This window comes from Lissotriton helveticus, chromosome 5_1 (genome assembly GCF_964261635.1).
Source record: "Lissotriton helveticus chromosome 5_1, aLisHel1.1, whole genome shotgun sequence".
Lineage (NCBI taxonomy): Eukaryota > Metazoa > Chordata > Amphibia > Caudata > Salamandridae > Lissotriton > Lissotriton helveticus.
Genome location: NC_136065.1, coordinates 477,949,874 through 477,975,202, shown reverse-complemented (window position 1 = coordinate 477,975,202; position 25,329 = coordinate 477,949,874). Strand labels below are relative to the sequence as shown.

The 25,329-nt window shown below is 44.8% G+C and overlaps 1 protein-coding gene across 8 annotated transcripts in view; it reads right to left on the bottom strand.

Moving 5' to 3' along the window:
* PRDM2 (PR/SET domain 2) overlaps positions 1-25,329 on the bottom strand; it is a 404,374-nt gene that overhangs the window by 324,982 nt on the left and 54,063 nt on the right. For 4 of the 8 annotated variants that reach the window (XM_078642772.1, XM_078642778.1, XM_078642771.1 and 1 more), the window contains exon 3: positions 23,130-23,209. The exons of the other annotated variants lie outside the window; for them this stretch is intronic. Coding sequence is in view for 3 of the 4 variants with exons in the window: in XM_078642771.1 (XP_078498897.1) it covers positions 23,130-23,209 (80 nt within the window). In the remaining variant the exon portion in view is untranslated. The remainder of the gene's footprint in view (positions 1-23,129; positions 23,210-25,329) is intronic. 8 annotated transcript variants of the gene reach the window in all.

Here is a 25,329-nt window from a genome sequence, read left to right as displayed (position 1 = left end):
AGAAGCATTGGGCAACAAATAGTGAGAGCGGATATAGCTGTGCCCAAACCCAAAAGTGATCTACTATCCAAGTGGAAAATGAAACCCATAGAGGGACATCACCGATGTGGTTCTTGTGCAGCATGTGCAAATACGGTTGAAGGAACTGAATTCAAGCAAGGCAATGTGAGATGGAAACACCTTTCCTTCTCTAATTGTAAAACACGGAATGTTGTGTATGTTATTATCTGCCCGTGTCTAAAAATTTACATCGGCAAAACTACACAACAAGTGAACATACGCATAAGTCAACACAAATCCAGGCTGAAAAATAAAGTCCTGACAGCCCCAATGGTGGAACACTTTCTTGAACATAACCATACTGAAAATGACTTCAGATGGACAGTATTGTATGTTGCACAACAATCAAGATCCATGGACCTAGATCGAATTCTACTCCAAAAGGAGGCATACTTGATATTAAAATTCAACAGCACATTGACTGGGTTGAATTCGTTATCTGAAATATCGAGATTATGAAAAAAACGAGGCTTTTGTCAGAAACTGTTTCGCCTTCTTTCGTAACCCCACATAGGAATACTAATAACTAGAAAGAAAGAGAATTGAGAGATCTAACCCACTCAAAGATGGCCGCCATTCTCCAAAGCGTCCCTTGCCTAAAAAGCCTGCCTCTAAGATGGCCGCGAAATCCACAGACTAACCCAGAAGTCGCCGGATTGCCGCACTAGAAGTAAGTAGGCTTAAACAGTCACCGTAACATTAGCGAAGATTAATCGACTCGTTTTTGTTAAAACTAATCGAGAATCTCTACACAGGGAGGAGAACGCTGTCCCCTACTGATAACAGTGGATAGAAATAGAAAAACATCGCGAGTAGCCAAGCCCGGAAACACGAAGAAAAGGTAGGCTTTCACCAGAGTTGTGAACGCTTTCTCTCTCAAACTGCTTAAGCGCAACACTTTATAATACTTTAATGTTGACTACAGGCTGCGAATTACTGATGAGGAATAATATCGCCATTAACAAAAAGATATTGAAATAAGAATACGGACTCATGACAAGACAGTGAGGTATGTGGAATGAGTGAATCCGCATTACCATGCTACGAGGGTATAATTGAGTATTACAACACCTTCCTGTTTGTTTACAGGACGAACATTCCTCCCCCGTCTTTTTTTAATAAAACGGAAGATAATCTCAGAATTAATACTAGTGGACCGGCGACTGCTGGATAACAGGTATTATCATTGACAGTGGTAAAAGATAGAGGTAAGCTTGTAAAATAAAAACAAAAAAGACTAAACAAGGTTCCTTTCCTTTATACACCTTTAGATGAACCTTAAAAGACAGAGCCCTGAAGAGAATCCGCCAAGTGATTAAATCGGATTCGAAACGCGTCGGCACAGACATAAGTTGTCAAATAAGCCAGACAATAAAATTGCGGCTTATGCTTGTATAGTGTATCATACTTTGTTGACTGCATTCATTTGCTGATAATTTTGATATACTTTGTTGACTGCATTCAATTGCTGTTAATTTTGATCTTGAGTCAAAAGCGTGACTCTTGCCTTTTCGAGAAATTGAACATTTGTGTATAAACTTAAGGGAAATATGGGTGTATATATTTAAATGTTGTAGTTGTGTGGTAGAATTGTACAGTCTTTTATGTTGTAGAATTGCACAGTCTTTGTGTGTAGATGATATTGGACGGTAGGGTGTCCCTTTTGCACATGTAAATATTCAAAATTTGCAAACTAAAAATTCTAAATAAAAGGGTAAGAGTAAAATATACCCAACTAACCCAGTAGTTTCACTTGGTTTGTTCCTTAAAGGTGAGGATATAAGGTTATGTGTAGCTGGCAAAGTGTTTTTTTGATATAGTAACTTATGGTCCAGCCGCCTACACGTCAAAGGACCTAACTCCGTTGTGTTTCACAACATAGGACTTCGGCAGCAGACAGCTAAAAAAGGGGTGTTGGCGTGTTAAATAGAAAATAGCAGACCATGAATTCAGTCTTATAGGAGAAATTTAATCCAGGAGAAAATGAATCCAGGAATTAAATCATACTTATAGCGTAGCTTAGGTTTTCACTGAGCTGAGGATAATGGTGCAATTAGATAGTAATGAACTGGATTTAGTTTACTCCCCTTTGCCAAAATGTGAGAAACATGAAATGAAGACTAAACTTGCACACAGAACTAAGATATTTTTACAAGTGCAAAGAATGTAGCGCAGGTTCATGCTTTAAACAAGCATTGGCATAGCCAATAGGTCTTGCCTTTGGGACCTTATAAATATTTAGTTATGCAGCACAATATCCTTACTGCAACAACATTAACTGTTGCATGGCAAAACACTTACAAGGTCCCAAAGGTGAGACCTATTGACTATGCCAATGCTCTTTACAACCTGCATGCCAAAGAGGAGGAAAGTGCGGGAGCGAAAACAAGAGCGAAAGAATGGAAGAAGGAATGGCAGATGGAGTTCAAGTGGGAGAGTGAGTGAGAGAAGAGAGACCGAGAGGAGAGAGAAAGAAGGGGAGAGCGAGAGAGAGAGAAAGAAAGAAAGAAAGAAAGAAAGAAAGAAAGAAAGGGGAGAGAGTGAATGAAGGGGAGAGAAAGAGAGGGACCATGGGACCATGTGAGCTAGGTTGACGTGCTAAAGCGAAGCTCCTGCCCCTAAGCAATTAATACTGCATTAATCCTGGCGGAACCAGCGACCAAGCGACTCCAAAACTTGCTGAAAGGTATGCAGTCCCAGCGGCACTGAAAAGAAGGGCAGCTGCAGCGAACCGAAGGGGGAAGTGAGCTTGAAGAATTCGTGGGGCGAGCTGCGTGCCTGACGCCGTAATGGAGTTGCCTGACCTCCGCGCTAGGGACAATTGAGGCGACAAGGAAAAGCTGAGCTTGCTGACGTTTCTGCGGCCTGTGAAGAGTGCCTGACCTCCGTGCAGAATGTCGCGAGGCCAGTGGAGGTGTCGGCTGGAAATTTAGAGGGCTGTGGGCGGCTGCCAGGTGGCAGAGCCTAGAGAGACAAAATGGCAGACGCAAGCAGATACTAGCGGCGGTGACCGGCGGAGGGTGCAGCATCGCGCCGTGGGGGGAGGGGGCGGGTGGACTGTCCCCATCCCCCGCAATCCTGTCTGCGGTGCAGCGGGTGTCCAACCTCCCCCGCCGTGAGGACAGCAAGAGTGAAATTGCTGCTAATTACCAAAGTCGATTCTCGGCGAGTCCCGCGAGCAGCGGTGGGGGAATGCACTTGGCAGCACCACTAATTACTGGGAGCTATACACCTCAACTGAGGATCATCAGGGCATCCACTACGCGCACTTTCACAGGGACGGTGATTCTTGTGGCCTCCAAGGGACTCTCAGCTCTCAAAGACCCCGTGCCTGACCCTAAGGTGGCGCCCCACACTGGAGTCCGCAGTAGAATGAAAGAGGGTGCGAACAGCTTGGGGGCTCCCTGCACCAACTGAACGGAGGCTGTCCCCCCCACCACCCCGTGTGGCACCCCTCTCCCAGGAGCATCCTCTCAAGAACAGTCTGCGTAGGGCCACTGCTGGATGCAGACTGGCAGCCGCCCGCAGGCCTCTGCGATTCATGAGAATGATGCTTTCACTGATTGATTGGTTTGATTGGCGCCTCAGAGACCACCCGTAATGGTTTGGTAACCCCGGATGGGGGAATGTATTACTTATTGTATGAGGTGGTCCATGTGATGTACCAGTTTCCATGTGCATAGTATGCTAAGAAAATTGCAATAAAGTTAAAAAAAACAATAATACACCTCTGGAGTCCCCTCAGACCCACGGTGACCAGCTTGCTTGGAGTTTGAGCCCCCTGGATGCAACTGATAGTGCTTATGCCCCTACAGACACAGATAGCTGCGACAAGGAAGCACAGGTACACGGTTGAGCAATGTCGCAACAGAATCTGGTGAGTGCCCCATCTTCCTCATCTTTGCCGCGCTCCAGGAGGGAGGTCTTTGATCCTAAGGCCAGAAGGGAACAACTTCGCAGCAGTGTTCAGAGGGCAAGAGAACCGGAACGTTGGCGATCCAGGGCCGCGCAGTTGATATATGCACAGTTACTTGCTGGGAACGTAAACTAAACAGGAACGCATCCTACCCCACAGCCAGTGAATGTAAGCAGCGAGAAACAGTGGGAGAAAGACCAGCGACTCACCTATGTGCTGATGCCCAGTGGAACTACCAGATCGCTAAAGAGGAGATAGGTTATGGACTCCCGTCGTCATCTACCCAGCCGGACCTTGGGCAGATTTTCCCCGTGTCTCTATGTCTTATCTTCCTCCTACCCCTTTACCCTATCCCCTTACCCCTCCTTGCTCCATTCACCTTGTCCCCAATGTTCTTTAAATGCTTTTCTTGATACTTATGTAATTTTTAACTGATGTTAATTGCAACATTATTGTTCCTCATGTTAAGCCCTCCGATTCCTTCAGGTCTAGTCAGTGCTATATATTACCTCATTAATTAAATATTTTCCCATTTAGTACTCTTTCTCTCTTTGTCTACTTCCCTAGCTCCTATCCCCTCTCCCATGAATCTCTCCCCTTGCCTGCTACTCTGCCTAACCCCCTGTCCTTTTTTGCCTTTGACTAAGCACTTCTTCTCCCTTTGTTGGGGAAAGATCCAATATGTATACTCTTGACTCTCAGCGAACCCGCTGAGAGGGTCCACTGTGCCAAGGGAGCCACTCACAGCTGAGGTATGGTATGGCACCCCTTGCCAAAGCACTCCCTCTCCCCTTTTTGGGGAAGGATCCAGTATTCAGGCCTTGGAGTCTCAGAGACCCCTCTGTGAGAGAGTCCACTGCGTAAAGTGAGCCTCTCGCAACAGAGATAGGGAAGTGATACCACTTACCCTGGGATCACAGCTTACTGGACGTTGGGCGTTGCTTTGACTCGTCTACCAGTTTGTGTCCCCATCACCCTTCTCCTCCTCTTTCCATGTGGTGTCTCTGACCCTCCTCTCCTCTTTGCCGACTTCATGTTCTGACTATTTGCCCTGCTCCTACCCCCTCCCCTAACCTTTGTAACGATGTAACCGGTAACTATGATCTGATACTCATGTAAAGCACTCTGATACCTCTGGGTCTAGCCAGCGCTATATAAAACCTTTAACATACATAAATAAAGGGGAGAGGAGAGAGGAGAGAGGGGAGAGGGGAGAGGAAGAGATTTCCATGTGTGCATTTGATTTCTTAGTGCAATGATACACGAGTGTGATACACTGGAAGAAGCCACAAAAGGACGCACAAGGAATAAGAAGTAAAAGTTGAATTATGTAGCATCAAAACTATGTTGGGTGCAATTCGTGATATGTTGAAGCGAAGAAAGGGAAGGTAGACAGCTTGCCACTATGAGGAAGACACCAAGTGAGGAGGCAAGGAAAGGGAGCAAGAAAAGGGCGAGATATGGGAAAACCAGCCCGAATCCCAAAGATGAAGGCATAATTCAAATCGGAGGCAGCGGCATAGGAAGGCAGCAATGACGGCAGGGAGGAGACGGGAGCGAGAAGGCATAGTTCAAATTTTAAAAAAAAGCACAACAAGCTGTGAGACGCGCTCTGTGGTGGGAAAGGGGCATTGTAGCCAGGCGCGTGGTCGAGCGAGAGGAAAGCCATATGACTCCTCTGCTCGTGCCTGTGCGCGTAGCCGCATGCAGAATGCCCCACAAAGAGCTGTGGTAGGACTTTTAAAAGCCCTAACTAAATGTCTCGCAGAGCATCTCATGCGCAGGCTCAGCGAGACCTAAAAACTGCATCTCAATGTCATGCAGTTTCGCACCTGCTGACATAAATGCATGTAAACATCTAGAAAGTTTGCTCATAGCAGGGATTATAATAGAAAAAATAAGTCACTATGGTCCACTAATTTACGTATACATGGAGTGCAATGGGGGATGTGTGGATGCATACTGATCACCACAGAATAAACAAGAGAACTACATCTGATCAGGACACACTACTAGAGTGATAATGTACTAGCCAGTATGACCAGAAATAAATGGTCTTCAGTTCAAGACTTCTGAAGTAGATTTTACCAATTGCCCATGAATCTCAAAGATAAAGAAATGCTACCTTTAATTGCCGTCTTATATTCTATAAAAATCATGCCTCATGGAATATTTGGAGCTCAGGCACATTTCAATGACATCTAAAAAAGATAGCTGAAGACTTGCATTTTCCAGAAGTGCTGATGTATGCGGCCAATGCCATTGTGTTCGACAGACTTTTTGAGATGTGCAACAATGTACTTCTTAATGTCCTAAGTAGATTACAAACACAAGAGTTTAAAGGGCCCCCCAACAAAAGTCGATTCTGTCACTAGTTTGTTTGTTCTACAGTAACATCTCGAATTTATTTCAATGGCTGACATGAATAAGGATTTCCTGTGTAATTCATGTTGTATTCTAATGGATTGTTCAATGCCAATATTTGCCAAAACATTTCCTGAAATATTAACTGCAACCCTGATGTCTTACACCAATCAACTATTACCAACAGATGTTTAGCTGTTTCACTGAAACACTACAGAGAACGCAAACTCTAGTTTTTAAACACTTTATGGGCCACCATATAAAACGTTAATGATCATCTGTATTGGGGAATAGTTTGGGGTATGCACTGAATGACAGTGCCAACCAGAGGCAGAGTCAAGGTTAGGGGCAACCGAACATCACATCCATGCAGAGGATTCCTTGGAGGGATTTTCAGACTCCCTTAGTTGAGGCAGTAGTGCATCGGTAAAAGAGTGGGAGTACACCTTCGACCCCGTTGTGAGATAAGGCATGGACGCAGCTCTTTATCACAGCGGCTGATGTTGCGTTCCTCCCATTACTGCCTGCCCCTATGGTCATGGGAACAGGAAAGATGGATGGGTCTGTGAGCCAGCCTCTGATTTTTTGTCCTCTATGTCATCCGCATTTAATATCACTACACGCAGAACAACCAAAAACACTAAGGGGGCCATGATTAGACTCCAGGATTACTGCTTTCATCTCAAGAATTGCAGAGGTAGGGCATTCCCTTATACAGAGAGATGGAGAAACAGGGTTTGGCTCAATGGGAACGCAGGGTGAGAGTAGAGGAAGGGCCATGGTCATAGGCTGTATCATATAAAGATAGGGATCCCATCAGTGTCCGGGATGTTTGCAACCTTACAGGAGGTAATGCGGTGGTAGATCGTTTTCTTACTTGGCTCCGGTTCACAGAACAGCTTACCTCCTCATATCAGTCTTTGCACTGAATACCATAAGTTCAGGAAAATGCTCGAATAATTTCTATTCTACTCTATGTCTTTGACTGCCTGTAACTGTTTGCAGTACCAAGATACACTTTGGGGGTGAGTTGCGCACAGTATTTAAATTTAATTAACAGGTTTGATTATTAGGCCATTCTTTTGTACAGGCAAATGTGGAGCAGGGAAGTGAGGGGCAGAGGAGAGAAGGAAGGAGGGTGCTTGTGACCTTACCTGGGTGTATGCTTACTAGGACCTTCTCATTTGCATAACATTTAGAAAGATCCACCAGACTTTGAAGGGGCAAACTCCAAGTTATTATTTTCTTCATTATTGATACTGAGGCCGGGGAACAAAGGTAGGGAATGACTGTACAGTACACCTCAAAGGACACCAAGATAAAAAGGTAAACATCAAACTTCCACAAAAAGGAGTCAGTCATACTGTGTAACAAGAACTGTATTACCTCTGTGAAGACTAAAGACATACCTTGTTTCAGAGCTCTTTCACCTCTGTGTAGTTCCGCCAAAAATGTGACAACAAATAATGACATATCGCCGTATGGGCTTTTGAAAGCCAAACTGGCTACATTGTGGTAGCTAGCTTTGACGTATTTTCGTGGTCTCTATTGCATTTGCAAGTGATATAATGGCAGAGGCGGATGAACTATTCTGGAGTACTCCTTAGTCAACATCTATGGAACAACAGCAAAGGGACGCATCGATGGTAGATGTGAAAATAATACCGAACATCAGTGAGCAATCTGATCAGAAAAAGCAGTCTTCTTAGAATCACAGTTGTACAAGAAGTGAATTGCAAAGTGGTTAATGAACAAATGACTGTACGCATCTGGCCATAAAACGCACAACTATTAACTGCAGCACCTTCATGCCATCCTTTGTCTCATTATTAATTTGGGACCTACAAGATCCAGGTGGAGCAACGCCACAGTGCAATATATTTGCGGGACAACATAAACCATCGTCTTTTAGAAGTCATCTACCACCATGCTTTATCAACCTTATATGCAAGAACCTTATTGTACCTTGCATGTTCACAGTTTCCTGGAAGGTGTTAAAAGCAAAATTAAGCAGGGTGTATCACCCATGCAAAGTTTATTATGATGATTTTTTGTTGTTTCCAAAGCTTTTATTAAATATTTTACATTAACATATATTTATGTTGTAGTTGTAATTGTGTGTCACATATGCAGTAGGTCTTACTGTTGATATTGGTGGAGTTTGTTATTTGCATATTCCAAGTTTGTTTTATTGGCAGATGTCTGTGAATAGTGTTTTTTTTAAGGTGTTAAGCAAACATGCAATGTTGATGAACAGGCTGGGCCAAATATGTGGTAGGTATTGTGTTTGATTGCTGGGCATGTGCTTTGCACACACCACATTTGGCTATGAATTATGTTCATGACGTTCACTTTGTTTTTTTAAATAATGTGACTTCCGCATGTGCTTTTACGTAAGCTTGCCAATGACTATGCAGAGAAATCCTCTCTCAATTTATCGTTGGTCACTAAGAATGGGCATTTGCAAACATTGCATCTGTAAGCCAAGGAGCATCACAAACTTCAAACAAGGAGCTTCTGTCCATAAACATTAACGTAAATACACCAATCCAATGCACGCATAATGGACACTTGGTCTAACTTGAATCTCTGAAACGAAAATCCACAAGATGCAGATCTGCCCTTCTGGCATCAGGTTACAGCGGTTTTGTAAAGCAGAAGCCGCACGCTCACCATGCTCAGGAGTGACCTTCCATTATTGCAGATGAGGTACACGATGACAACAGTATGGGAATACCTAGATTATTGCAGCATTGTCTTCTCCTGGTCTTGAAAGAAAGAAAGCCAGAAAACCCTCCAGAGGATGCAGAGTTAGGAGGCAAGGCTTTAAACTGAAAAATTCAAATCGCATCACCATGGTAGTAAAAGGAATCCAAAAGTTCTCAGTAGATCACACAATGCAGTGTTCGATTCAGCAGTAAAGTTTTTTAGTTCTTTGCATGTCAGTGATGGATTCACTATTGGTTGGCTCGGGCACTTGTCTTGTGCAACTTCTAGCAAGCTATGAGAGTGTGGGTACCACGAGCCAAGTGTCGGAGGTAATGTTTTCTGGAGTTTAACCCTGAAGGCCAAAGCAACTCCTCCCTTTGCTTTCAAATTAACAAACTTCTTGGACCTTGGTCAAAGAGGGTTCTGCACTAAAATTCACACATCAAATAATTGGCCATTTGAAAACGAGACTAGTTTTGATTCAATTTGTGAGTTTCCATCACTGCAAGCATGCTCCCTTGGAGTTTTAGTTTTTTCTGTATACACCTGCAACAGTGTTCTTAAACACTGAACTTCAAAACCTTTTCTGGAGAACGCCATACTTTGTTTTTGACTTAAAATATATACCTACAGACATTTATTTGATTTTTCTCCCTTTCTCTGGAAACTTGCCAGAATTTATACCCAGAATTTATACCCATTTCTCTTTTTATTCAAAAGTAGATTGTATTTAATAAATATATATCCACTAGCTTCCTTAATACAGAATTATTTTTCATTTCATTTGCATTCAATGTTGTTCAGCTTAACAATTAAATCAAGAACAAATAATCAAACAGCGGTTGATAAAAAATGTAAAATATCAATTTATCACCAAAAACAAAATATGACAGTAATCACAAAAATATATGACATTCTAGCAACTTTAAAAACATTTAAAATGTCCATATATAAATGTAATACATAAAAAGTTGAGCCACAGTGATAAATTTGTAATCTTGTCGCCTATCCCTTCGGGCACTTTACAAAAGGTGTGCTGCTGTATTTTGAACTTGGTCTATTCTGCACACAACGACAAAACAGAAAGGCTTATTATATAGCCCAAATAAAACAAGTTATGAAGGAGGGGTTTGTGCCATTTTCGATGTATCGTAAATAAGGCATGAAGACAACTGATGGTTCAATGGCTCTATAACTATGTGGCACTAATCCACTGGTAACCCTGAATGAAAATTGGAAGTTCTCTTCCAAGGTTTCAAATTACACCAGGGACACAAAATAGCTTTTTTTGTAATCCTATATCGAAATTGACCACTCACATAGAAGCACTTGTTTGTTGTGAACACGCATTGGAAGCCTTAATGCATGTTAACGTTGTCTGTATTTGACACGGACTTGTATATTAGAAGTTCACTTAGCAAACATACACAGAGGAAAAACTCCATGATGAATACCAACTTCTATTGGACTCTATACAAGATGAGGAGACCATGAAAGTGATAGGTAGGATTAAATCAAATAGACCTCCAGGTCCAAATGGAATTCCTAATGCGATGTTCAAGAGAAAATCAGATCTGTGGGAAAAAATCCTCACACCATTGTTTAAAGAAACCGTTATGCTCAAAGTAATCCCAGACTCTTGGCAGGGGAGTATTATCCAACCCATCTACAAGAGTGGTCCCCCTGTCAATCCTGCTATCGCCTCATAACTCTAACTGATGTGGAGGGGAACATCTTTGCGACTGGATTTACTTAAGTATTTGGAAGATTGGGCCGACTCTCTAAAGATAATTCCGATCTTTCCAACCAGGTTTAGAAGAGGCCAGTCAATTATTATCAATCTAATATCCCTCACGCTGTTAGCGAAGGAAGCTAAAATAAAAATAAAAAAGTTACATATTTGCTTCATGGACCTGAAAGCCACTTTTGACTCTGGTCCCTGTAACATACTTTGGAAAAAGCTGGCAGCTTGGGGTATACAAAAAAAACTACTAGACAGGATTGTTTTGTCATATTCAAATACTTGGGTACAAGTGAAAATGGGAGATGGCACATGCACTACAAGCCATATTAAAACCTTTTGTGGTTTGAAGTAAGGTTGTAGCTCCTTGCCTTTTTAATCTTTTCATGGCGGATTCGCCTCTTAATTTATAGAATGTTAATACCCTTTCACAAATCTTTCTGGAGCAAACATAAAATACTTGCAGTACGCCGATGATACAGTATTGCTTAGCCACATCGATCTATGCCTCTTTTTCCAACATCGAATCAAAGCAACCACAACCTTGTGTAACATCCCCAGTTCTGGCTAGCTTTCCTAGATTCGGCCCTTTCTCAGAGGAGGAAGTGGGCAAAGCTATGTTGGAAGTAAAATTAGGCTCCCCACTGGTCCCATGCCCGCATCATATTTTCTCACAATTAACATCAACAATCTGCCCAGCTCTAACTAAAGTCTTCAACCTATCATTGAACTCTGCTGAATTCCCGAAGTATTGGAAAAACGCCATAGTTACTCCCTTACTAAAAAAAGCAGGATCTGATATTCATAACCCGGCAAACTATTGGCCCATCTCCCAACTTCCTTATTTGTCTAAGGTGCTGGAGAAATTGGTCAACAGGCAGCTCTCCAAATTCTTAGAGACCTATGATCTATTGGATAGTTCCCAGACAGGGTTCCGGGCTAACAATTGCACTGAGACAACACTCCTGGCAGTGTCAGACAATATCAGAACCAAGGTAGATCAGGGAAAGACAGTCGCCTTGATTCTACTAGACCTCTCGGCGGCATTTGACACCGTCCCACACCACCGACTCCTGGAAATCCTAGCAGCCAAGGGTATCCGGGATAAGGCATTAGGATGGTTGCAGTCTTTCATGCAAGACAGAACACAGTCAGTACGAATGGGTGATTTTGTTTCCCCTCCCCTGAACATCAAGTATGGGGTCCCACAAGGGGCCTCATTGAGCCCAACCCTATTCAATGTGTTTGTCTCCTCACTAGCCGATATAGGGAGAAAGTGGGGTGTTGGGATCTGCTCTTACGCAGACGACACCCAACTAATGATTTCATTAGATGAAGACGACCCTAAGAATAGGCTACTGAACTGCCTGACCGAACTAGCCAACTGGATGCATAGCCATTGTCTCAAACTAAACGCAGACAAATCTGAGATTCTGCTGTTTGGTAGACATACACACCTATGGGACAACAGCTGGTGGCCCACAACTCTGGGCACCGCCCCTATCCCAGCATCAACGGCCAAACATTTAGGTGTGACTCTAGATAATACCCGGAGTATGAAAACCCATGTATCCACAATCTGTGGCAAAGGCTTTGCAATACTCAAGATGCTCCGGCGAGTTTTTCCATGGATCCCCACTGAATGTAGGAAGATACTTGTCCAGTCTTTATTAATGAGTAGGCTGGATTACGGAAATTCCCTGTTTATGGGAATGGCGGACTATCTGTTCACGAAACTACAAGTCGTACAGAACGCTGCAGCAAAGGCAATTTGCAATAAAAGGAAGTACGACCCAGCCAAAAGCTGCCTGCGTGAGCTTCACTGGCTACCAATGAGACAGAGAGCTATCTTCAAGCTAATGTGCATAACACATAAAGCATTGCACAATACGGGCCCTCGCATCCTAAAAAATAAAATCAGATTCTATGCTCCAACGAGGAACCTGCGTTCCTGTACGGCTGCTAGAGCAAGCAACACTCGTGTGAAAACCGCTAGGATGGGTGGACGGGCGTTCTCCCACCTGGCGCCAAATAACTGGAACAAGCTGCCGCAGGAACTCAGACTAACAGACTGTTATTTGTCCTTCAGGAAGTAACTAAAAACATTTATTTTTCCAAAATCTGACTAAACACAATCCCCACTCTGTTATCTGTTAACTATTCACTACTGTCAGGATAGCGCCGTGATATCCCATTGGGGATGATTGTTTGCGCTCTATAAATACCATAAATACAAATACACCCCAATAGGTCTACCATGGCTAATAAGTTATTTCAAAAACTATATTTTAGCATATGACTTACAATTGAATATTTAAAAAAACAAAATTATGATGATAGGGTCAACTATACAAGGTAGGCGTGTATGGAAATTAAATGGACTAGAGATTGAAACAGCGAAAATTACAAATACTTGGGAATTACATTTCATGATAGGGTTACCTATAAATATCATTTTTCAAATGTAAAGTCCAAAGCTACATCTCTTGCATTCGCTTTTAGAATCCTGCGAGATAAACTCGCATGCCTCAATCACGAGCATTTAGTTAAATTTATGAAGGCCAAGACAATTCTTGCCTTGGCCTACGGGTCTGTAATTTTCCGAGGTAAGGATTATCAAATTTTATATAATTTACAAATTACGGTTTTAAAATCTACTTTTAGGATTTCAAAACATATTGGACATGCAAATATCCAAATGGAATTTGGCATGTCAAGCCAACTACTGGTAAGGCATTCAGCATTCCTAAAAAGCTTATATTCCTTGATGTTATCCGATTTCGGTAGCCTTGCAAACTTGTGTTGGCAAGAATTGATCAAATCAGACTATGCAATTGGGTGGAGGTTACTTAACGAAGAGTCTAAATACATTTAACCTCTACCCTTACGATAGATAACTGGGGAAGAAATTGAAATATTTTTAAGACCTCCTTTAAAATCGATCTACGAACATTATCTCTGATGCTCAATAAGGAGGCTGTATCAGCAAAAAAACATGCCTGGTCGATTGTTAATTATTTTAATAAAAAGGAGCCCCAACCTTATCTACTACTTTATCTTCATTATTTATTAGGGACATATTTTTAAAATAAGATTTGGCCAATATCCGACAAAGGATGTAACCTCTAGATGGATATGCAACTGGTCAACACCAAAGTGTAGACTCTGTGGGTTTGCTCGTGAAACACAAACACATATTGTGGGTACTTGCCATTGCCTATTAAAGGAAAGGTAAGATTTGTTGAAAGCCATTTTCAATTAACAAGGGGCGAGAACATGCTGTCAAGCAATAATCTTATGCCTTTCTGGGAAATTAATCCATTTAATTTTACATTCTGTCAAGCATATCTTTATAGCAGAAAAAACCTAAATTCGGAATTAAACAGAGAGTAGGTACTATTAGGACAATCAGAAGCACTTTACTGACATGTTATCTAAAGAAAGAAATATAGTTTGGGTTAGCACTGCACGTAAGCCCTTTACATCTTTGAGGAGTTTAATAAGTCTGTATTAAAAGTGATGGGCAATGAGGAATTGTATCCATTTATTTTAATGCTGTACATAGCATAGCACGGCAAAATAAGAATATAGTCACTTTATAGAAGTATAGTTAAGGAAAACATAGGACAACGAGCGTGTGCAAGCATGGAGATCTCTTATTAGTAAGGCAATGATCACTGAAACCTTGATAATTATAGACAACAGACAAACTACTTTAAGATGTTTATGTGGTATCAATGTTCTAATGAAACACGCTATCACTACTATCGGTTGAATAGGATGAAATTTAAGTGGTCTTTACCTATTTTATCTATTTATAAATTTGATTATAATTGATCCTTTGTACTACTGTGATTACAGCTGGTAATGCTCCAAATATTGTAATGATTTCTATCAATCAATCAATAAAGATTTTACGTACATAGAGTCAGAATACCATGAATAAATGGTTTTTAGTTATTTTTTACAAGCTGAACAAATATTTGTGGGTTCAAAATTACATAATGTTTTCTGCTCTTCTGCTGAGGGCATATTTTCCACTATCCTGCTGGATGTTAGCAGTGACTGAGGCTGTAAAGTAAATGTTTTCGGCAAGATGACCTTGTAACACACTTCGGCTTCTGAGCTAACAGGGTTCCAAACGTAACATCTAATGTCGCTCCCTTACGAATTAATGCTATTTTAAATCATAGCATGGTCTTTAGCTGGATGCTGCAAATATGGGGTTTCGAGTGAGTGAGCCCCACATGCTCAAAAGAAATACTAAGGTGAAAAAGGTATATAGAATTGGAACAATAATCCAAGGCTAGAAAGAGAAGAGAGTTCTAGGAAAATTTGATTTGTCAGGACATTTAACTGGTCGGATGGTGGGGAGGGGTTACATGACTCATCTGCAAACGTTCTAATAATATGATGCAGTAAGGCATATAGAGAGTTTATTCAAATAGTGTACAGGTGTGCGCTCAATTGTGACTATGGTCTATTTTCACTCTAGAAATATTACAGCTAAGTTATGTTACTATGCTTATAGTAGCTATTCACGTAATTTATATTAAACAATCACATAATAAAGGATTGTAAAATACTAGGAGAGAGGTCTGAGCGTTTTTGAGATGAGGGCAGGATTCAGGTCAGGATGCCTTATCTTTACGCTTCAAGAGCAAGAGATACTCCGAAAGGATTTTTAAGAGTATAAACACCCTTCTTCTCATGTAAGTAAAACTTAAAGGAGAAGATGAGAAATACCGGTCTCTTTTCAATTTCTTGGCAAAGGAAGAGGTTCCCTCTAGGGTATAAGGACATACCAACAAATGGGGACTTCACTACAGTTGTGCACAATGATGGGATCCAATTCTCTGAGGGGGCCCAAAGCCAGAACCTAAAATCCAGTGGCACACAAACTATGCAGCTATCCACACACACGTATCTGGAGTACCATTACAGGAGTCTTTGAACTCAATGGGTGAAAAAGTAGAAATGCTCGAAAAAAGTGCCCATTACCTTCCTGCATATTTAACAAGAAATAGCTTACGATTAAAAGAGGGATAAATCATGTTTATTGTTGGTCATATCTGGCATATGCATCTTAGATCTTATAATCTTGGATTGATTTAGAGCCTCCAAATACACTCAGATAGATCTTCCAGCACAGAATGATCTTTAGAGGTACAACAAAGTACCCATAATGTATGAGCACATAACTCCGTTTCATGGAAGACATCCTCATACTGTACGTTTGGTATGCTAACCTTAGCAAAAGAAACATTGCCAGCATTAGCTACCTAAACTACACAGACTGTGAGGGACCAACAAAATATGGATGTAGCTAAGGAAATATTGAGGGGAGTGAGAGGCATTGACTCGAAGCTTAGACAGTATGTGCTAAGGCAATGAGTTCAGAGAGGACAGGGACAGCTCAAACACTTACACTTATTCAATCACCTGATATTTACACAAACTTTCAATGTAATTATATGGTTTAGCCAACCGATCAAAATGCGATTTCATTCTTCCTGCTTGGAAAACATATCCACTACAGGCAGGGTACCCTTATTCTACTACACATTGAGAACCTGAAATAGTGAATGTGTCTTTCTAGAGAGATTATGCCTAACCCTTGACAATGCCAGTCCTGTATAAGTAGATTTCCAACCTTACATAAGACCACACATGGTATCCATACAATAGAACTACTGCAGAGGTTCAAAACAGAACTAAGAGGAACATGGCACTACTGGGTATGAAATGGATGGAGTAGTTTCTGTCCTGTAACTCCAGTTCTGTAGTAGGGGTATCTCTGTTATAGTCATAATCTAGTGAATAGTCCCGCCCATGTGCGTGGACCCCGGAGCAATCAAAAATAATCTCTTACAGTGTCAAAAAATGCAGAAAATGCATAGACACTTAAGAGAGAATTTAAAGACAGATAATGCAGCCAAAAGGCTACACTGTCCAGTACTTCAACTAGAAATTTCCACCATAAAATCCACAAAACAGCAAAGCCTGTACAGATTTCCCTTGCTTAACAGCAAAATCCCTCAGGAATGATAGAGAGAAGAACCTGGACAGACAAGCCCCATAGGCTGCCATTATGTGGCTTAATTAGGATACTGTGCCTTTAAGAGAACCTTCCAGAACCTTCTCTCAGTATCCCAGAATGCATAGCAGGTCCAACTTAGCCTCAGTTCTTTTCGAGGGCGTAGGAAACGCCAGACCTGTAGCATTATGATCATGAACAACACTCCACCGGGGAGGCGGGAGGGCGCTTATGACTATAACAGAGATACCCCTACTACAGAACTGGAGTTACAGGACAGAAACTACTCCTTCTGTAGTAGGGGATCTCTGTGTATAGTCATAATCTAGTGAATAGAATGGCAAGCCCATCCCCACACCAAGCGGCGGTGGAGAATAAAATAACGCCACTACTGTGCGAACAGATTCCGCAGCGAAGCCTGCCCAACCTGAGCGTCTGCCCTGGCATCAGTGTCCAGGCAGTAATGCTTAGCAAAGGTATGGACCGACTTCCAAGTGGCCGCCTTGCAGATCTCTGCAATGGGAACATTACGGAGCATAGCTGTCGTAGCAGCTTTGCCCCTGGTGGAATGAGCCTTAGGCTTACCTCCTAAGGTCTTATTAGCTTTGTAGTAACACAACTGTATGCAGGACACAATCCACCTCGAGATGGACTGTTTAGAGGTAGCAAGACCTGTCCTGACTGAGCCATAATTGACGAACAATTGGTCTGACCTACGAATATCTTTAGTCTTATCAAGATAAAACTTCAGCACCCTCCGCACATCCAGGGAATGTAAAGACCTTTCCGCCGGAGATGAAGGATTCTGAAAGAACGTAGGCAAAGTGATAGTCTGATTGATATGAAAATCAGAAACAACCTTGGGAAGAAACTTAGGGTGAGTACGCATAACAACTTTAGCATTATGAAATACAGTATAAGGTTCTTGGCAACACAATGCCTGAATCTCACTCACCCTGCGGGCCGATGTAATGGCCACGAGGAACGCCGCCTTCCAGGACAGGTGCTGCAACGAAGCCTTATGAATGGGTTCAAAAGGCTCCTTCATCAATCTGGACAGCACCACATTCAAGTCCCATGAAGGCGAAGGAAGCCTGACAGGAGGGAACACTTTCTTCAAGCCTTCCAAAAAATCTTTGATCACAGGGATCTGGAAAAAGGAAGTCTGTGAAGGGCCTTTCCTGTAGGCAGTCAAAGCAGCCAGATGAACCTTAATGGAATGGACATTAAGGCCCGACTGCGCCAGATGAAGCAGATATGGAAGGATGACATCTTCCTTGCATGACGTAGGGTCATAGTTCTTAGACTTGCACCAGATGCAAAACCTCTTCCACTTGTAAGCATAGGAAGTCCTAGTGGAAGGTCGCTTAGCCTCCTTCAGTATGCCCATACAATCCTCTGGGAGATTCAGATGGCCATATTGCACTATTTCAGGAGCCATGCCGCCAAACTCAAAGACGAGAGGTTGGGGTGCACCATCCGCCCCCCGAACTTCGTGAGAAGGTCCGGCCTGCACGGCAGCTTCATGTGAGGAAGGAGAGATCGGTGAAGCAGGTCCGTGAACCACCACTGTCTGGGCCATTCCGGGGCAATCAGAATCAATCTCGCCCTGGATTGAGACAGCTTGATGAGAACCGCCGGAATCAGGGGAATTGGTGGAAAAGCGTACAGAAAGCTGTTCGACCAGTTGATCCATAACGCGTTCCCCAGCGTCCCTGGCTGGTAGTACCTGGAGGCGAAGCCTCGGCATTTGCTGTTTTCGGCGGTGGCAAACAGATCTACGTCTGGAGTTCCCCACCTTGCGAAGACTTCTCCTAGTACTTCGTCGTTTATGACCCATTCGTGGTTTTCCTGCACGATTCTGCTCAGCTCGTCTGCCTGAACATTCTGCACACCTGGCAGATGGGTGGCCGTTATCGACAGTCCTCGAGCCAGAAGCCAGTGCCAGATCGCCTGCGCCTCCTGCGACAGAGTGCGCGATCTCGAGCCCCCCTGCTTGTTGAGGTAATACATCGTAGTCGTGTTGTCCGTCTGAACAAGCAGAGAGTTGGTCTGAAAGGACGGATGAAAGGCCTTCAGTGCCAAGTGAACAGCTCTCAGTTCCAGGAAATTGATGTGGTACGTGGACTCCGTCGGGGACCACGTCCCTTGAATTTGCAGATCTCCGGAATGCGCCCCCCAACCTAGGAGAGACGCATCCGTCACGATGGTCTGTGTGGGAATGTCCTTGTGGAAGGGAACGCCTCTGAGGAGATTCTCCTTCGAGCACCACCACTTCAGAGACTGAAGAGCATGTAGAGACAGTCGTATCCTGTCGTCCCAAGAACCTCTCCTCTGGTCCCACTGATCCTCCAAGCACTCCTGCAGAGGACGCATCTGTAGCCGTGCGTGAGGAGTGAGAAAAATGCAAGAGGCCATCGATCCCAGTAGAGAAGACACGGTCCTCACCGTCGTAGACGGAGTTTTCATGAGAGCCTGAGCCTTCCGAACGAGTGATAAACGTCGCTCTTCCGAAGGAGACACGCTTGCTGACAGCGTATTGATGGAGGCCCCCAAGTACTGGATGCACTGCACCGGAATCGGGACCGACTTGGACATGTTGATGTGCAACCCCAGCCTGTTCAAGAGAACGCACGTCTTCTGGAAGTGTGCTCGAGCTTCCGAGAAGGAGGAGGCTTTGATCAACCAATCGTCCAGGTACGGGTAGACAAACACCTTGTTCTTCCTCAGGTGTGCCGCTACCACTGCCATACATTTTGAGAATGTCCTGGGTGCAGACTTCAGTCCGAAGGGTAGCACCGTGTACTGATAGTGATTGGTGCCGACTTGAAAGCGCAGAAATTTTCTGTGTTTGCATGCAATGGGCACGTGGAAGTATGCGTCCTGTAGATCTATGGCACACATCCAGTCTCCCCGTTGCAGCTGAGGGTAGATCTGATGCAACGACAGCATGCGAAACTTTTCTCTGCGAATCCACTTGTTTGCCTGCCGCAAATCCAGAATGGGCCTGAACTCGTTTTTGTCCTTCTTGCGGACAAGAAAGAACCGAGAGTACAGACCTCTTCCTCTTTGAGACAGAGGTACGTCTTCGATCGCCCTTTTCCTTAGCAGAACGTCCGCCTCCGTCTGAAGCTCGCGCAGTTGATACTGCGAGCTGACGGGAGGAATCGATGGAGGAGGGCTGGTGAAACGTAGACTGTATCCATTGCAAACAATATTCAGCACCCACTTGTCCTGAGTAATTTTTCTCCACTCTGCCAGAAAAAATTGAACGCTTCCCCCCACCGGAGCGGGTAACGGACGAGGGGGAAGTAACAGCTCAGGGACGGGACCCGGCCGGGCCCTTGGTCGCGGTAGAGGACTGTTGACGACCTCTACCACCCTGTCGCTTCTGGAAGGGCTGCCTGTACTGCTGCTGCTGCTGCCGCTGTTGATGTTGACCAGCAGACTGCCCCCTTCCACGACCCTGCGCCCCAAACCGACGCTGGTACTGTCGGAAGGGTTTCTTTTCCTTGGGCTTTTCCAGGCCCACTGCCGTCAGGGTCTCCGCTTCGGCCTTCATCCTGGCCATCTCATCATCCGCGTGCTTCCCGAAGAGGGTATCTCCGGAAAACGGGAGATTCGCCACGCGTTGCTGTGCCTCCGGTTTCAACGATGTCAACCTGAGCCAAGCATGGCGTCTCTGGTGAATCCCGTGGCAATATCCGTGCGCGGACAGCAACGATATGTCTGCTGCAGCGCCGATGGCCTGATTAGAGACCAACATCCCCTCCTTGACGATCTCCACAAAGTCCTCCTTGCGGTCTCGAGGGACGAGGTCTGCGAACTGCTCCATCGAGTCCCAAAGGGACCGGTCGTAACGTCCCAGCAAAGCCGAGTCACTGGCTGCCTTCATGGACGAGGCGGATGTCCCACACGCCTTGCGACCAGCAGAATCGATCCACCGGCTCTCCTTGTCCGGAGGCACCGTGGACGCAGGGGAGGTGGAATGAAGCTTCCGAGCAGCAGTCACGATGACTGAATCCGGTACCGGGTCTTTCCTCAAGAAGGCTGGGTCTGAGTCCGGAGCCCTGTACTTTTTCAGTATCCTGGAAGGGACAGATCTCACCGTCGCCGGCGTCAGGAATAGCTGTTCGGCGGGCTCAAGGAGCCCCGGCACCAGAGGTAACAGGGGGCGAGACAAGTGCCTCTTGTGTAAAGTCTCAAAGATTACCGAGGTAGAAGCCGTAGGCGCTTCAACCTCAATGCCCAACTTCGCCGCACCACGCAGGAGAACCTCCTGAAATGTGCTAATATCGTCTATCGGAGACACCCTAGTCTCCGGCGAATCGGACAGCGTGGGCGAGTAGGAACGGGTCCCAGAAGGAGAACGTGACCTGGACCGACGTCTCTTGTGATGATGCCTGGATCGTGATGAAGATCCGCGGCCACTCCTCGATCTGTCCCGTCTCCCCGAGCGAGACCTCGACCTCTTGGGCCTCGGACGCTCCTTCGGCCTCCCAGGGTCAGGAGCTCCAGGCTTCTTAGGAGTCTTCTTCGGAGGCGTCGGGAACTTAGGCATCGACACCTCCCTCGGTGGGATCGGGGGTGGAGGGGCAACCGGACGCGGGTCCCGCGGAGCCGGCTTCGGAGGCGGGGTAGGGGCCTTCGGAGGAGGACCCTTCGGCACAGCAGGCCGCGGAGGAGGCGTAGACGGCTTCATCGGAGTATCCACCCCGGAATGCGCCGGTCCCGGCGAGCCATCACCTCTACCAGAGAGTGGGGAGCCCCCCACAGTCCTGGGCCTGTCCTTAGGACCTACAGACGCTGAAGACCGGTGTCCAGACGACGACCGATGTCCCCTCGACGTCGAACGGTCCTTCGGCGTCGACCGAATCACACTCCTCGACGTCGAACCGTGTCTTCGTCTCGACGTCGACCCCGACCAGATCGACGAGCCACGAAACCTCGACGACGGGCGATGGTGCCTCGACGGCGACCTCGACCTCTTCGCCGGTCTCGACGTCGACTTCCTGGATCGCTTCGACGGCGACCCTTTGGATCTCCTCGACGTCGACCTCTCCGACCTTCTCGACGTCGATCTTCTCGACCGTCTCGACGTCGGCCTTTTGGAATGCTTCGACGTCGACCTCTTCGGCGCCGGAGATGCCTTTTGTCTCGACGGCGACCTTGACGACGAGGATCCCCTCGACGACGATGTCCTCGACGGCGAACGGCGGTGTCGCCTCGACGGCGAGCGCCGACGCCGGGCCCTCCGATGTCGATCACTCGACGCCGACAGCGACGACGAGGATATCGACACCGGCTTCGACGGCGGCCGGAACACGTTCCTCGACGTCGACGGGCGACGTTTTCTCGACCCAGAGCCCTGGGGAGACCTGGAACTGGCCGTTGACCGTCCCCTCGACGTCGTGGTCAGCGCAACTGACCCAGACGGAGACCTTGGGCGCGGGCTGGTCTTCCTGCCCCTGGGGAGCCCCCCAGAGGCCTCAGCATGGGTAGAAGGAGCCCCTCCTGACCCACCTCGTGCCTTCAGCTTCCTCTCCTCAAGCCCCTGAAGCCTGATCTTCTTCCTCTCCTTCAGGGTCCTTCCAGAGAAGCTTCTGCAGATCCTACACTCCTCAGGGATGTGGGAAGAGGGAAGGCAGAGAATACAGACCTCATGGGAGTCTGTCTTGGCCTTCTTTCTTGAGCACTCAGGGCACTTGTCGAATAATGCAGGCATTATTGGACAAAAAAGAGTGCAGAAACACAGAAAGAAAGTCACCAGAGTACTTTAAAAGTACCAAAAATCGAAATCAGTGTAAAACACCAACAAAAACCCTTGAAAGGGAGAGCTCAATGCTCCAGGGTCCTGCTTGCAGGAGCCGGAAAAAAGAACTGAGGCTAAGTTGGACCTGCTATGCATTCTGGGATACTGAGAGAAGGTTCTGGAAGGTTCTCTTAAAGGCACAGTATCCTAATTAAGCCACATAATGGCAGCCTATGGGGCTTGTCTGTCCAGGTTCTTCTCTCTATCATTCCTGAGGGATTTTGCTGTTAAGCAAGGGAAATCTGTACAGGCTTTGCTGTTTTGTGGATTTTATGGTGGAAATTTCTAGTTGAAGTACTGGACAGTGTAGCCTTTTGGCTGCATTATCTGTCTTTAAATTCTCTCTTAAGTGTCTATGCATTTTCTGCATTTTTTGACACTGTAAGAGATTATTTTTGATTGCTCCGGGGTCCACGCACATGGGCGGGACTATTCACTAGATTATGACTATACACAGAGATCCCCTACTACAGAACTGGACTATTCTTACCATAACCAAAATTGCTCCTGCAAATATAGGGAGTGATGCACTGCATTCGGGCAAATTCCTGAAGTACACAGCTACTCCACCTGAACAGAAAGAAACAGGTTATCGGAAAGTATTTCCCGCGGTTATGTCTCAATATATAGAGATCCTCAAGGATTCAGATCTCAAATAAAATCTCAATCTGAAAACGAACGGAATTTGAAAGAGAAATATCAGGATCAACTGATAACTCAATGGGAATAATTCAAAAATCCAGGGTGAATTCAGCAAAAAGAAAATAAAAAAAACATACTAGAGAGGAGCACGAGGGGAGTTATAAGCAATAGGAAAGAAATAAGAGAACCAGGTGTCAATCCACTGATGACTGTTACTTTCCATCCCTGCAGGATCATGGGGATAGGAAATCTGATCCAGACTAGAGTGTACATTTCAAAAAGAGACAATCATACCAGCAAGAGAAAACAGATGGTAAAATATCCTGACAAACTAGCACTTCCAAAAGAGGAAGGTACCTGGTAAGGGAGAAAGGTGCCACGCAAAAGGAAGGTTCTCCTGTTCCACGAGGAGTGGGTCAACCATCCTAGAGTGGGGCAGAAATTAAAATATCTAGCTAGAATATCAGGTATCGCTTGTAAACAGGGGAGTACAGAAACTACCTTCAAGCTGAAACTCCAGACGAGCATATAATGAACTGGATTTAATTTACAGAACTCAAATTGAATGCAACACTGAGCGCACAATTTCAATTCTATTCTGCTCCTATTTAACAGATTCCTATTCTATAATATTAGTGGAGGAAGAAGCTTATAGCTGACACCTCCATACGGGTAGAAGATGTAAAGGATGCATTCTTCTTTGTGGTGCGCATCATTTAGCAACCAATAGTCCTCTAGTGGGCACAACCGTTGGCCTCTTCCCATTACAAAAATAAGACTGGTTGATAGGTTTAAGCGATGAGCCACAAGTTCAGTACCATGCTCCTAGAACGCTGAAGGCTAAAAGGCATCTGAAGGGAATCCTAGATAAGCAACTATACAAGGGTATACATATGCCATGCCCATCTGCGATGAACACTACTATTTTTCCAGTTTGAAGCACGATGGGTCCTGGAGATTAGAATTGTTTTTAGATTAGCAATTCAGAATATTCAAAAGTACAGGTGTAAAGGTGCATCCTATTTGCACAAAGAGTAAAAGAACACCTGATGTAGCAAAACATTTTTTACATAAGTATAGCATATGAATCACAATACCAGCCATCCTTTACATCTCTAGGGACAAGATATTAATTCACAGTATTAACGCAGGAATAAAAAAATAAGTGCCTTGGTCGTTTAGTCATGCAACAAACTGCTAAGGGAAGATATGAATGTAATATTGAGAGATGGCACATACATAATTGACGAGCACCTGGCTGTGCAACTGCAACATGAAGATAGAATTGTCATGTACTACAGGTATTAATTCTAAAACATTTTAAATTGGGTTCTGAACAGTGATCTTACTAGACTATGAGCTGCCTAGCGAGGAACAAGCACTAGTTTCAAACACTCTCATAAAAGTACATGCAAAGCCAACAGGCTTATTGTTGGAGAAGCTGTCCTGGGCCCTCATCAACATAAAAAAGATATTGGCTAAAAGCAGAAATATTTGTTTGGTCTCAAAAAGCACATACTGCCATAGAACTCCCTGGCACTGAAAGGAACTACATTGTGTGTGGATGCGATCTTTGTGAAGCAGCAGAAGCTTGTCACTCGCAGTGAAGTTAGACAATGGTAAGAGTGGGCAAGAAGCCCCTCCTTATAAGTAAGCATATTATAGATCACATTATAACAAAGTCAAAAACTCTTGGCTACCACCAGAGGTTAAAATGGTTACTTCTGTTTGCCTATTATGCAGCATCTCATCTATTAGTCATTAACGAGTGGTGGCATAGCTCGCCGTCAGATCCAGCATACCGGTTGAACATAGGGCTATGGAACTCCTTCAGCTCCTATAGAGCCAAACAAACGTGGATCTCCTGCCGCCTCCTGGTAGGATGGCGATTAAACTTTGGCCATACGCGGTCCGGCAGATGATAGGGCAGGGCCACCTGACTGGTTTGACGCCGCTGTGGAATGGTACCTATCTACACCCAGTAGCAGAGCTAAGGGGCTTCTGGAAGTGAGATCTACTGGGTATATCTACCCTGGGCAATGTTATGA